The sequence below is a fragment of the Chrysemys picta genome, chromosome 3, assembly GCF_011386835.1.
Source record: "Chrysemys picta bellii isolate R12L10 chromosome 3, ASM1138683v2, whole genome shotgun sequence".
NCBI lineage: Eukaryota > Metazoa > Chordata > Testudines > Emydidae > Chrysemys > Chrysemys picta.
This window is the reverse complement of record NC_088793.1, coordinates 188,852,207-188,864,389: the sequence shown is the minus strand read 5'-3', so window position 1 is coordinate 188,864,389 and position 12,183 is coordinate 188,852,207. Positions and strand designations below refer to the sequence as shown.

General features: G+C 42.1%; 1 protein-coding gene across 2 annotated transcripts in view; it reads left to right on the top strand.

Moving 5' to 3' along the window:
* PUS10 (pseudouridine synthase 10) overlaps nt 1-12,183 on the top strand; it is a 79,939-nt gene that overhangs the window by 45,238 nt on the left and 22,518 nt on the right. For both annotated transcript variants that reach the window (XM_005305647.5, XM_065589640.1), the window contains exons 8-10: nt 2,381-2,426; nt 7,869-7,933; nt 9,101-9,186. In XM_005305647.5, the coding sequence (XP_005305704.2) occupies nt 2,381-2,426; nt 7,869-7,933; nt 9,101-9,186 (197 nt within the window). The remainder of the gene's footprint in view (nt 1-2,380; nt 2,427-7,868; nt 7,934-9,100; nt 9,187-12,183) is intronic.

Genomic DNA, 12,183 nt, shown 5'->3' with positions numbered 1-12,183 from the left:
GTATAATGTTGCTGTGGAGGGAGTTGGTGGCAGGGGGAGGAGAAAGCAGTAAAGCAGGGATCTCAAACTCAAATCACCACGAGGGCCACATGAGGACTAGTACATTGGCCCGAGGGCCACATCACTGAAACCTTTTAATACAATGATACAAAAGTATAGTAAAAAATGAAGAGTAATATAGCATGCTATTAAAAGTCAATGTGTTAACTTTTTAAAAACTGTAATGCGAAGAAGGGTTTTAATAAAATATAAACACCTGTAACTATTCCTTATGCAGTCAGTAACACTGATGATGGTCTACACTAACATTCTATCAACATATCTGTAATGGCAGGAACTTTTTGAAGTAACTATTCATACAAAATACATTGCCACTTTTAACAAACATTCTTACCAACTACTCACAGCAAAGAATCATACATGCTGAACTTCATACCTCAGACTGCTCGTCTAGTCCATGAGGCCCTGCCTCTTCCCATCCCTTCCCTGCCCCCATTCCAACCCCTTCCCCAAATCCCTGCCGCGTCCCCGCTCCTCCACCCTCCCTCCTGGAAAGTCCTAAGTGTCGCCAAACAGCTGTTTTGGCGGTGGGAAGTGCTGGGAGGTAGGTGGAGGAGCAGGGACATAGCGCGCTTGGAAAGGGAAGGAGGAAGGGGCGGGGAGTGAGGGGAGCTTGGCTGCTGGTGGAGTCGACGTCTATGGCGGGCTGCAGGAAATAACGCCGCGGGCCGTGTGTTTGAGACCCCTGCAGTAAAGCAACCCTGGGATCTGGATGAAATGCCCACATTTCATCCAGCAGCATGAGGGGCTTGAATTCAGGAAGGAGATCCCTCCACTTGCTTTCTCAGTGCAGCCAGATTGGAAAGCTATGGTGAGACTTTTAGGTAATATAATATATTATGCACTGTGGCCAATAACTCAGAGAACTTTCTCAAGTGATAATTCTCCAGATGTGCAAGTCTTCTCAGACAGAGGGCTGTGTCTAGGGAGGTCTGTGTACACATTTTAGTGCATTTTAGATTACTTCTAATATGACTATGGTAAAATTTGATACCTTAATTATCAGGACTTGAAAACTGATAGTGGATTTTTTGCTGTGGTAAGAAAGTAGGTTCTTGTTTGAGCCTGGAGAGGCCCTTCCATACCCAGTGGTCTTTGGCTACACGACAGCTGATTCCCCTGAACAGGCTCTTTGTGCCAGTTTCAATAATAGAGAACATGGTAAAAAATTGGGGTTTTTTGAGCAGTCTGATTGGGAACACCCTTTTGAGAAGTGTTTCAGGAGCAGCCACCACTGTCTCTTCTGTCCCCTCTCAAACTGCTCCTGTGCTAACACCTGCAGAAGGTGTGTAAGAAAGTGATCTGTTTTGTGTGTAGTACTCTGTGGTTTGAAGTGGAACATTTAACTTGTTTTGTTAACTTATACTTGGAAACTAGATTAAAATAAGAATGATTTAAATTCTGGAAAAAGGAAGTCAATGTACTCTATATTATCTCCCACAAATGACACGTGTAGAAAGTCACAAGGGGTCTGCTGTTACAATCAGTTTCGTTTTACCCTGAAGTAGCCTTTGAGGTGCTGCTGTCATAACCTGAAGAGCAGCAGCAGGAGAGAATAAAAAATACGTGACATGGACAAAAGAAATTATGTTGTCTTACTGCATACATAGCAATCCACTAATTTGTAAACTTCCTTGACAAACATCCAGTACTCAGAAAAGCTTCTAGTGCTAAATGTTTTACTGATTAGAATTTTCACTTTTGTGAATCAGAAAATAAATAGTTTCCTTTTAGGAGTGTTAGAAAGAATCTCAAAGATCTGGATGACCTGATGTTACCTTTTTGACATTAGACTGATTTTTCCTGTTCAGTAATAACATTCAGAGGTGTATTGGGACACCACTAGTCAGGGTGTTGCATTTTAAGCTATGATGCATGGGTTAGGAACAGGAAAAGAACCAATAGAGAGCTAGGGAAGTCAGTCCATCTTGCAAAGGTGCACGGTATTGTCAGTCATCTTTGTTGGCAGTATGAAACGTCATAGGAGACTGATCTCCCCACATACCTCCTCATTCCAGCTCAAAACTGAGGGACATGGGTAGGAGTCAAAATGGGAAAGGTTTGCACAGCCACTACCCAGACTGTACATATTCTGTGGATAATCAGAGGATTTTAGTTTATGTAGGTCAAATAGACTGGCACCTTCTGGCATCAATTTAAGATTGAAAAATCTTAACTCCATCCCCGACTGGAGAGTGATAGAGACACAAAGTGTAGGGCATTGCTGCTCAAAAATTAGATCTGGTACCTGGGTATTTTCATTTTGATAAGTGTCTTTTATTTAAGTGATCATATCAATTAATTTTTTATTTCTATTTAGAGCCACAGTATGTCCAGACTGTTTCAAGCCAGCAAAGAATAAACAGGTAAGAATCCCATATTTGTCATCAGCATCATTCTTCTGGGATCAGAATTCTCATGTCAATGATTAAAATAAAGGAAGGTTTCTTGAAATTCAGTCATTACTTTAATGCCTATTTTTCTTTGCCTCCTCTCTAAAAGGTTCTCCAGTTGTTTCATATGCCTCCTTTTATTCACTCAACTCTCAACTTTTCTTCTGTTTATGATGCCTCTGGACTCCATTCCCAGACCTACAGCAAGAGAGCTATCATTTCAAAAACATTCCCAATACGTACAGGAATTTGGTTTGGATACTCTAAAAATATCAGTATAGCAGGACTACTACCTACTGTCCATGGAGGATATGGCTGAAATAAGGCTTAAAAAAAAGAGAGAGAGAGAATCTAGTCTTAGCAACAGGGGAAAAAATAAAATTGTCCTAGAGCATTTTCCCCTGGCCACCATTCCAAATTAAACAAAACATGTGCAGAATGGTATGCTGCTTTCTGTTTACTACGGGACTACATGGCTGCAGTAGTACCCACAACTGTTGTACACCACCCAACAGAGGGTGTCACCACTGAATCCACCTTTCCTCAGCCCAAACTTAAACTCATCCCTGTAGTGGCATGATAAGAGCACCCGTGAAGCACAGGGAAGGCAGACCCTGTGTGGGTTTTCCATATCCTCGTCCTCTCCTCCCCTTGCCATGCAATGAAGTGCCTGCAGGGAGCAGGACTTGCCTTTTAGTGCCAAAGATGTAACACATGATTTAGGAGATGCAGGAATGGGTCTCAGTCTGTGTAACACAGTGTTCCATCTGAAAGTGTAAACATTACTCTGTACAAGTCACTTTCGTGTGTGGAGCTGAGTTAGGGCCAGTGACTGAAAGTAATTTTTAGAGCTGGAAAAAAATTTCTGTCCAGACTTTTTCTGATGTAAAAAGGCTTTTCAATTAAATGGAAATGTTTGTGGGCAATTTCCATTTTTGCCAAAAACTTAAATTTTTCAGCAACCAAAAACTAAAATAAATTCATTTTTTGATTAGACTTGAAAAATGTTGAAGGAAAATTTTGACAAAAACAGAAGAATAATTGGTTTGAGTCAAAAAATTTCAGAAGAAAAAAGTATTTTCCTGACCAGCTCTGGTAATTATAGTGCTACTTGTGTAACACAATGGAAGAAATATAGTGCAGTGAGACTGTTTGAACTGAAAATAATATTTTTTTAAATACCATCAAGAAGGCTTTTGCTAAGAGACATTATATCTTTGAGATAGGAAATAACAAAGAAACTCTTTATCCAATGATGATAATAACTTACCTGAACTCATATAGGCCAGCTGCGTATTTTACCCTACTGGTCTTCCTGGGTAGCTGTGATATCCCAGAATGCTACATTCTGGTTGTCGCAGTGTAGTTGACAGCATGACTTTGGAGGAGCTAGAAACAGTGGGAAAGTTTCATGTTTAGATAGGTGTTTATGTGCTGACTGAGCCTAGATACCATGGAGATGAGCACATTGAAAGTACATAGACTGCATACCATGGTGTGTAAAGTACATACACTGCATACCCCACTGCACAGGTATAAATAGCAGTGCAGACAGAGAGGCATGGCTTAGGTGAGTAAAGACACACCAGAACCTTAGGCTGTGTACCCTACATGGTTCTCCACAGTGGCCCATGCAGTGCCTCCCACATCTCCGCTGCTATTTTTAGCAGTGTGGTGTCCCACTGCCTTCCTGTTCCCGGAGCCTTTCCCACCGCAGTGAAAGATTCCAGGAGTGGGGAAAGGCCCTGTCAGAGAGAAGGCAGTGTGGAAAGGTTTCAGCGGCTTCCTGATTCTGGAGCTTTCCTCCACTGCCTCCCCCCGCCAGAGCCTTTCACTGCCACATGTAGCCACATACCACAGTGTGAACACAGCCTTTTCACTGCAGCAGGTACATAAGAATGGCCGTACTGGGTCAGACCAAAGGTCCATCTAGCCCAGTATCCTGTCTACCGACAGTGGCCAATGCCAGGTGCCCCAGAGGGAGTGAGCCAAACAGGTAATGATCAAGTGATCTCTCTCCTGCCATCCATCTCCACCCTCTGACAAACAGAGTCTAGGAACACCATTCCTTACCCATTGTGGCTAATAGCCATTAATGGACTTAACCTCCATGAATTTATCCAGTTCTCTTCTAAACGCTGTTATAGTCCTAGCCTTCACAACCTCCTCAGGTAAGGAGTTCCACAAGTTGACGGTGCGCTGTGTGAAGAAGAACTTCCTTGTATTTGTTTTAAACCTGCCTATTAATTTCATATGGTGACCCCTAGTTCTTGTATTATGGGAATAAGTAAATAACTTTTCCTTATGTACTTTCTCCACATCACTCATAATTTTATATACCTCTATCATATCCCCCCTTAGTCTCCTCTTTTCCAAGCTGAAAAGTCCTAGCCTCTTTAATCTCTCCTCATATGGGACCCTCTCCAAACCCCTAATCATTTTAGTTGTCCTTTTCTGAACCTTTTCTAGTGCCAATATATCTTTTTTGAGATGAGGAGATCACATCTGTACGCAGTATTCAAGATGTGGGCGTACCATTGATTTATATAATGGCAATAATATATTCTCCATCTTATTCTCTATCCCCTTTTTAATGATTCCTAACATCTTGTTTGCTTTTTTGACCGCCTCTGCACACTGCGTGAACATCTTCAGAGAACTATCCACGATGACTCCAAGATCTTTTTCCTGATTTGTTGTAGCTAAATTAGCCCCCATCATATTGTATGTATAGTTGGGGTTATTTTTTCCAATGTGCATTACTTTACATTTATCCACATTAAATTTCATTTGCCTTTTTGTTGCCCAATCACTTAGTTTTGTGAGATCTTTTTGAAGTTCTTCACAGTCTGCTTTGGTCTTAAATATCTTGAGCAGTTTAGTATCATTACAAACTTTGCCACCTCACTTTTTACCCCTTTCTCCAGATCATTTATGAATAAGTTGAATAGGATTGGTCCTAGGACTGACCCTTGGGGAACACCACTAGTTACCCCTCTCCATTCTGAGAATTTACCATTAATTCCTACCCTTTGTTCCCTGTCTTTTAACCAGTTCTCAGTCCATGGAAGGACCTTCCCTTTTATCCCATGACAACTTAATTTACGTAAGAGCCGTTGGTGAGGGACCTTGTCAAAGTTTTTCTGGAAATCTAAGTACACTATGTCCACTGGATCCCCCTTGTCCACATGTTTGTCGACCCCTTCAAAGAACTCTAATAGATTAGTAAGACACGATTTCCCTTTAGAGAAACCATGTTGACTTTTGCCCAACAATTTATGTTCTTCTATGTGTCTGACAATTTTATTCTTTACTATTGTTTCAACTAATTTGCCTGGTACCAACATTAGACTTACCGGTCTGTAATTGCCGGGATCACTTCTAGAGCCCTTTTAAAATATTGGTGTTACTTTAGCTATCTTCCAGTCATTGGGTACAGAAGCCGATTTAAAGGACAGGTTACAAACCCTAGTTAATAGTTCCGCAATTTCACATTTGAGTTCTTTCAGAACTCTTGGGTGAATGCCATCTGGTCCCGGTGCCTTGTTAATGTTAAGTTTATCAATTAATTCCAAAACCTCCTCTCATGACACTTCAATCTGTGACAGTTCCTCAGATTTGTCACCTACAGGTGATTCCTCAGGTTTGGGAATCACCCTAACATCCTCAGCCGTGAAGACTGAAGCAAAGAATTCATTTAGTTTCTCCACAATGACTACCTATGGTAGCTACCCATATCTTAAATGCCACCACCAGCGTAGACATGGCCATAGAGAGACTAAGTGACTTATCCAAGATCACACAGGAAGCCTTTGGCAGAGCAGGGAATTGAACCCAGGCTAGCACTATACCTGCTGGATATCTTTCCTCACTACCAGATGTGTGTGCACAAATCCCCAGTAGGCACATGTTCATGGCTCATGAGTCACCTACCTTGTCTTGTGCTGTGCACATCTGACGGTGTTCAGAGCAGGCACCCAGGAATATCACTTTGTTGGTGGTAAATCCAAGTGGAGTTCTGTTTTCAAAGAAATTAAACTGAGGAATGTGTCCTGGGCATGTACTTAAATGGCAAGTTGTATATATTTTTCCTTAGCAGTAGACTGTAATTGTTTCATAAGGGTTTGTTTTCTCTCTTAAAAGTCCTTTCCATCATGGAAAATCTGAGACATATGTTAGCCCAATCATATTTAGTCTTCCATACATAACATCACTTTCTACTATCCATTGTCAACAGTACATATTGATCTATAACATTTGCTACTGTTATTAAGTGTACACTGGGGCCAAGATTTTCAAAAGTTGGAGCCTAAAAATAGACTCGAAAGCCCATATATAGGTGCCTAAATTTGTAGCCTTATTTACAGAAGTGTTGAGCACTCAGCAGCTCCCAGTGAGATAAATAGGGACGGGTGGATGTTCAGCCCTTTTAAAAACGACTTCATTAATTTAGGTGCCTAAATATGGCCTTACAAGTCTAATTTTAGGCTCTTACTTTTGAAAATTTTGGCCTGAACCCTCCAGTCCCCCTGACCTTTTTTTTTTTGCTTTTACATATTCTTTCATATAATCTAAAATGTAGAAAGTTGTTAGAGATGTATCTGGCAGCTCCTTCAGCTTATGGAGGGACTGAACTAGCTATATGTATCCCTGAACCTTTGAAGGATCTGGGATGGGATTTTTCAAAACCATCTAAATGACTTAAGACCACAAGTCCTATTGAAAGTCATGAGACTTGTGCTCCTAGTCACTTAGGCACTTTTGAAAATCCTATCCCAGATTTATAAAAACAAACAGACATTAAATATTTTTGGGGAAAAGTTATGTTTTGTTGTGAAATGATTTGTGGAAGGGAACATATTTTGTAGATATTTTCCACGCTACCTGTCCCAAACGCCAGTATTTCAATTTATAGGAAGTTGAATATAAACCATAGAATGAGATAGAACAAGTAATTATATTTTTTTAATATCTTCTAGAATCAAAGAGATGGGGTAAAAGAAAAGAGCCTAAGTCCCATTGATTTTAATACAAGTTTTCAATGCTTACACATACACTTTAAAAATGTTTAGGTCTCAATCCTGCAGATGCCAATGTTGAATAGCTTTACATACACAAGTCAAGTTACTCATGTGCGTAAGTATTGGCAAGATCAGAGACATACTGACCAGCGTGTATTGTTAAAGAACAACAATCATGATTAGTAGGGTGTCAGCACATGCTGATATTGGAAACATTGTCAGGCATAGGAATATAGGATAATTAAACTTTAGGTATAAAAAAACAATCTATATTGGTAAGAGTATTTTGAGTTCTTTTTTTTCTCAAAATGATGTAATTACCCTACCCACATCCTTTCTTCAGCCTCTCATATTTCCTTGACTCAGATATTTTATTTTTCATTTCACTCTACAGTCTGTTTTCACAAGAATGGCAATTATAAAGGCTTTGGACAAGATAAAAGAAGAGGATTTCCGTAAGTAAGTATACATTGAAATTGTGTGTTTCTTAGTATTGGGCTGCTTCTGTACAGAATCAAGATGGGGAGGAAAATGTTAGAGGGAAATACACAAGTATCGTTAATTGTTAAAAATCTACTGATATATGTAATCATATGTATGTATTGGTCAGGAAATGTTGCATTTGCATGTCTTTTGATGACATTAGAATGTGTCATCGTTATCTTTTAAGAAATAATCTCACAATGCTTCAATGAGATCACAAAGAATTGAAAAGTGAACATGCTGAAAACAGTTCCCCCCTCCCCCAGATTATTTTATGATTGGCAAATTTAGGACTAGATTGTACCACAAGGGCACAACCTTAGATTATTACTGCATAGTCAAACTGCCACAATTCCATCGCTGCTCCCCTGTTGTACCAGCAGTAAATTACTATGTGCTCTGTGCTTTGAATGCTTAAAACTGAAAATATAGTATAGTAGCAATATTGCCAACCTGGGCTATATGAAAATCATGAGTCAGGTCCCAAAAAATCAAGAGATTAAAAAAAATATATTTTAAGTTTTTTATTTGACTTCTGGCTTTTGAGCCTGAGAGTTTGTACTTTCAAGCTTTTCTCTGAAACAGTGAAGATTACTTATTTTAAAAATGATGTTAAGATTCTCACATAATTCCATGACTCTGGGAGCTGGGACTTTAAGAAGAATACCAAATATTTTGAGACTCACAATAAAATTATGAGGTGGCAACATGGTAGCAGAAACTTTCTAATATGCACTTTGCTGAACTGCACATAAATCATTGGTCTTTTCCCCACCTCCTAGCAAAGATTTAATAGTAGATGATGTAGCTAGGTTCTGTACAGGATTAAGAATTTCATTATTTCTGTAAAACGTACTACAATACATTTTGCTAGTAGACTTTGAAGTATACATACAGTTATAACATCAGTTGACAAAATAAATTAACAAAGTACATTTTGCAATGTATTATGCTCAATGTGTTTCATGTTTCTTCCCTTAATGATTCGCAATCAATCTTGCAGTTTTTAATATGAATAGGGAGGCTATATTGTAGTCATACTTTGTTTACATGGAAACAACTGCATGGATTAATTTTTGCTACAATGATTCAGCATCATGTTTTGAAATTGCTTGTCTTTTAATCTCTCTTTTTTTTATTCAGGCATTTTCCATGTTCCCCAAGTTCACCAAAGAATATCTGTGCGGCTCTGGAAATTCAGTGCACTAATGGTGCAATTTTTGTGGCTGGTAAAATATTTCTCTTGCTATTATTTTCTTTAAAATATGCCGTACAGTCCCTACTATGTAACCAAATGGACTCCTGTTATTTATTATTACTCTTGTTATTAAGCATAGGGAAAAAGAAAACAGATATGCAAGAGTAAAGTTCTAATGAACTTCTCTAGAGAGGAAAAGAGATTACTTTTAACTTGCCTTTCATAGTTTCATAGCGTTTAAGGCCAGAAGAGACCATTAGATCATCTAGTCCAGTGGTTTTCAAACTTTTTTTCTGGCGACCCAGTTGAAGAAAATTGTTGATGCCTGTGACCCAACGGAGCTGGGGATAAAGGGTATGGGGTTGGGAGGGGCTCGGGGGTGAGGGCTGCAGGGTGGGGCTAGGAATGAGGGGTTCAGGGTGTGGGAGGGGGCTCTGGATTGGGACAGGGGGCTGGGGTGTTGGAGGGGGTCAGGGCTCTGGACTAGGGGTGCAGGCTATGGGGTGGGGCCAGGGATGAGGGGTTTGGGGTGCAGGAGGGGGCTCAGGGTTTGGAGGGGGCTCAGGCCTGGGGCAGGGGGTTGGGATGCGGGAGGGGGTCAGGGCTCTGGACTGAGAATGCAGGCTCTGGGCGGGGGTGGGGATAAGGGGCTTGGGGTGCAGGGCTGGGGCAGGGTATTGGGACACAGGGTTGGGGCACGGGGTTATCTCAGGTGGCTCCTGGTCAGCGGCACAGCGGGGGTGCTAAGGCAGGCTTCCTGCTTGTCCTGGCACTGTGGACCGTGCTGCACCACGGAAACGGCCAGCAGCAGGTCCGGCTCCTAAGCTCTCACCTGCAGGCACCGCCCCTCCCAGCTCCCATTGGCAATCCGGAGCTGGTGCTCAGGGCAGGGGCAGCGCGCAGAACCCTGTGGTTCCCCCCACCTAGGACCTGGATCTGCTGTTGGCCTCTTAGAATCATAGAATCATAGAATCATAGAATATCAGAGTTGGAAGGGACCTCAAGAGGTCATCTAGTCCAACCCCCTGCTCAAAGCAGGACCAATTCCCAGCTAAATCATCCCAGCCAGGGCTTTGTCAAGCCGGGCCTTAAAAACCTCCAAGGAAGGAGACTCCACCACCTCCCTAGGTAACGCATTCCAGTGTTTCACCACCCTCCTAGTGAAATAGTTTTTCCTGATATCCAACCTGGACCTCCCCCACCGCAACTTGAGACCATTGCTCCTTGTTCTGTCATCTGCCACCACTGAGAACAGCCGAGCTCCATCCTCTTTGGAACCCCCCTTCAGGTAGTTGAAGGCTGCTATCAAATCCCCCCTCATTCTTCTCTTCTGGAGACTAAACAATCCTAGTTCTCTCAGCCTCTCCTCGTAAGTCATGTGCTCCAGACCCCTAATCATTTTTGTTGCCCTCCGCTGGACTCTTTCCAATTTTTCCACATCCTTCTTGTAGTGTGGGGCCCAAAACTGGACACAGTATTCCAGATGAGGCCTCACCAATGTCGAATAAAGGGGAACGATCACGTTCCTCGATCTGCTGGCAATGCCCCTACTTATACAGCCCAAAATGCCGTTAGCCTTCTTGGCAACAAGAGCACACTGTTGACTCATATCCAGCTTCTCATCCACTGTGACCCCTAGGTCCTTTTCAGCAGAACTGCTACCTAGCCATTCGGTCCCTAGTCTGTAGCAGTGCATGGGATTCTTCCGTCCTAAGTGCAGGACTCTGCACTTGTCCTTGTTGAACCTCATCAGGTTTTTTTCTGCCCAATCCTCTAATTTGTCTAGGTCCCTCTGTATCCGATCCCTACCCTCTAGTGTATCTACCACGCCTCCTAGTTTAGTGTCATCTGCAAACTTGCTGAGAGTGCAGTCCACACCATCCTCCAGATCATTAATAAGGATATTAAACAAAACCGGCCCCAGGACCGACCCTTGGGGCACTCCACTTGAAACCGGCTGCCAACTAGACATGGAGCCATTGATCACTACCCGTTGAGCCCGACGATCTAGCCAGCTTTCTATCCACCTTACAGTCCATTCATCCAGCCCATACTTCTTTAACTTGGTGGCAAGAATACTGTGGGAGACAGTATCAAAAGCTTTGCTAAAGTCAAGAAATAACACATCCACTGCTTTCCCCTCATCCACAGAGCCAGTTATCTCATCATAGAAGGCAATTAGGTTAGTCAGGCACGACTTCCCCTTCGTGAATCCATGCTGACTGTTCCTGATCACTTTCCTTTCCTCTAAATGTTTCATAATTGATTCCTTGAGGACCTGCTCCATAATTTTTCCAGGGACTGAGGTGAGGCTGACTGGCCTGTAGTTCCCCGGATCCTCCTTCTTCCCTTTTTTAAAGATGGGCACTACATTAGCCTTTTTCCAGTCATCTGGGACCTCCCCCGATCGCCATGAGTTTTCAAAAATAATGGCTAATGGCTCTGCAATCTCACCCGCCAACTCCTTTAGCACCCTCGGATGCAGCGCATCCGGCCCCATGGACTTGTGCACGTCCAGTTTTTCTAAATAGTCCCGAACCACTTCTTTCTCCACAGAGGGCTGGTCACCTTCTCCCCATGCTGTACTGCCCAGTGCAGCAATCTGGGAGCTGACCTTGTGCGTGAAGACAGAGGCAAAAAAATCATTGAGTACATTAGCTTTTTCCACATCCTCGGTCACTAGGTTGCCTCCCTCATTCAGTAAGGGGCCCACACTTTCCTTGATTTTCTTCTTGTTGCTAACATACCTGAAGAAACCCTTCTTGTTACTCTTAACATCTCTTGCTAACTGCAACTCCAAGTGTGATTTGGCCTTCCTGATTTCACTCCTGCACGCCTGAGCAATATTTTTATACTCCTCCCTGGTCATTTGTCCAATCTTCCACTTCTTATAAGCCTCTTTTTTGCGTTTAAGATCAGCAAGGATTTCACTGTTTAGCCAAGCTGGTCGCCTGCCATATTTACTATTCTTTCTACACATCGGGATGGTTTGTTCCTGCAACCTCAATAAGGATTCTTTAAAATACAG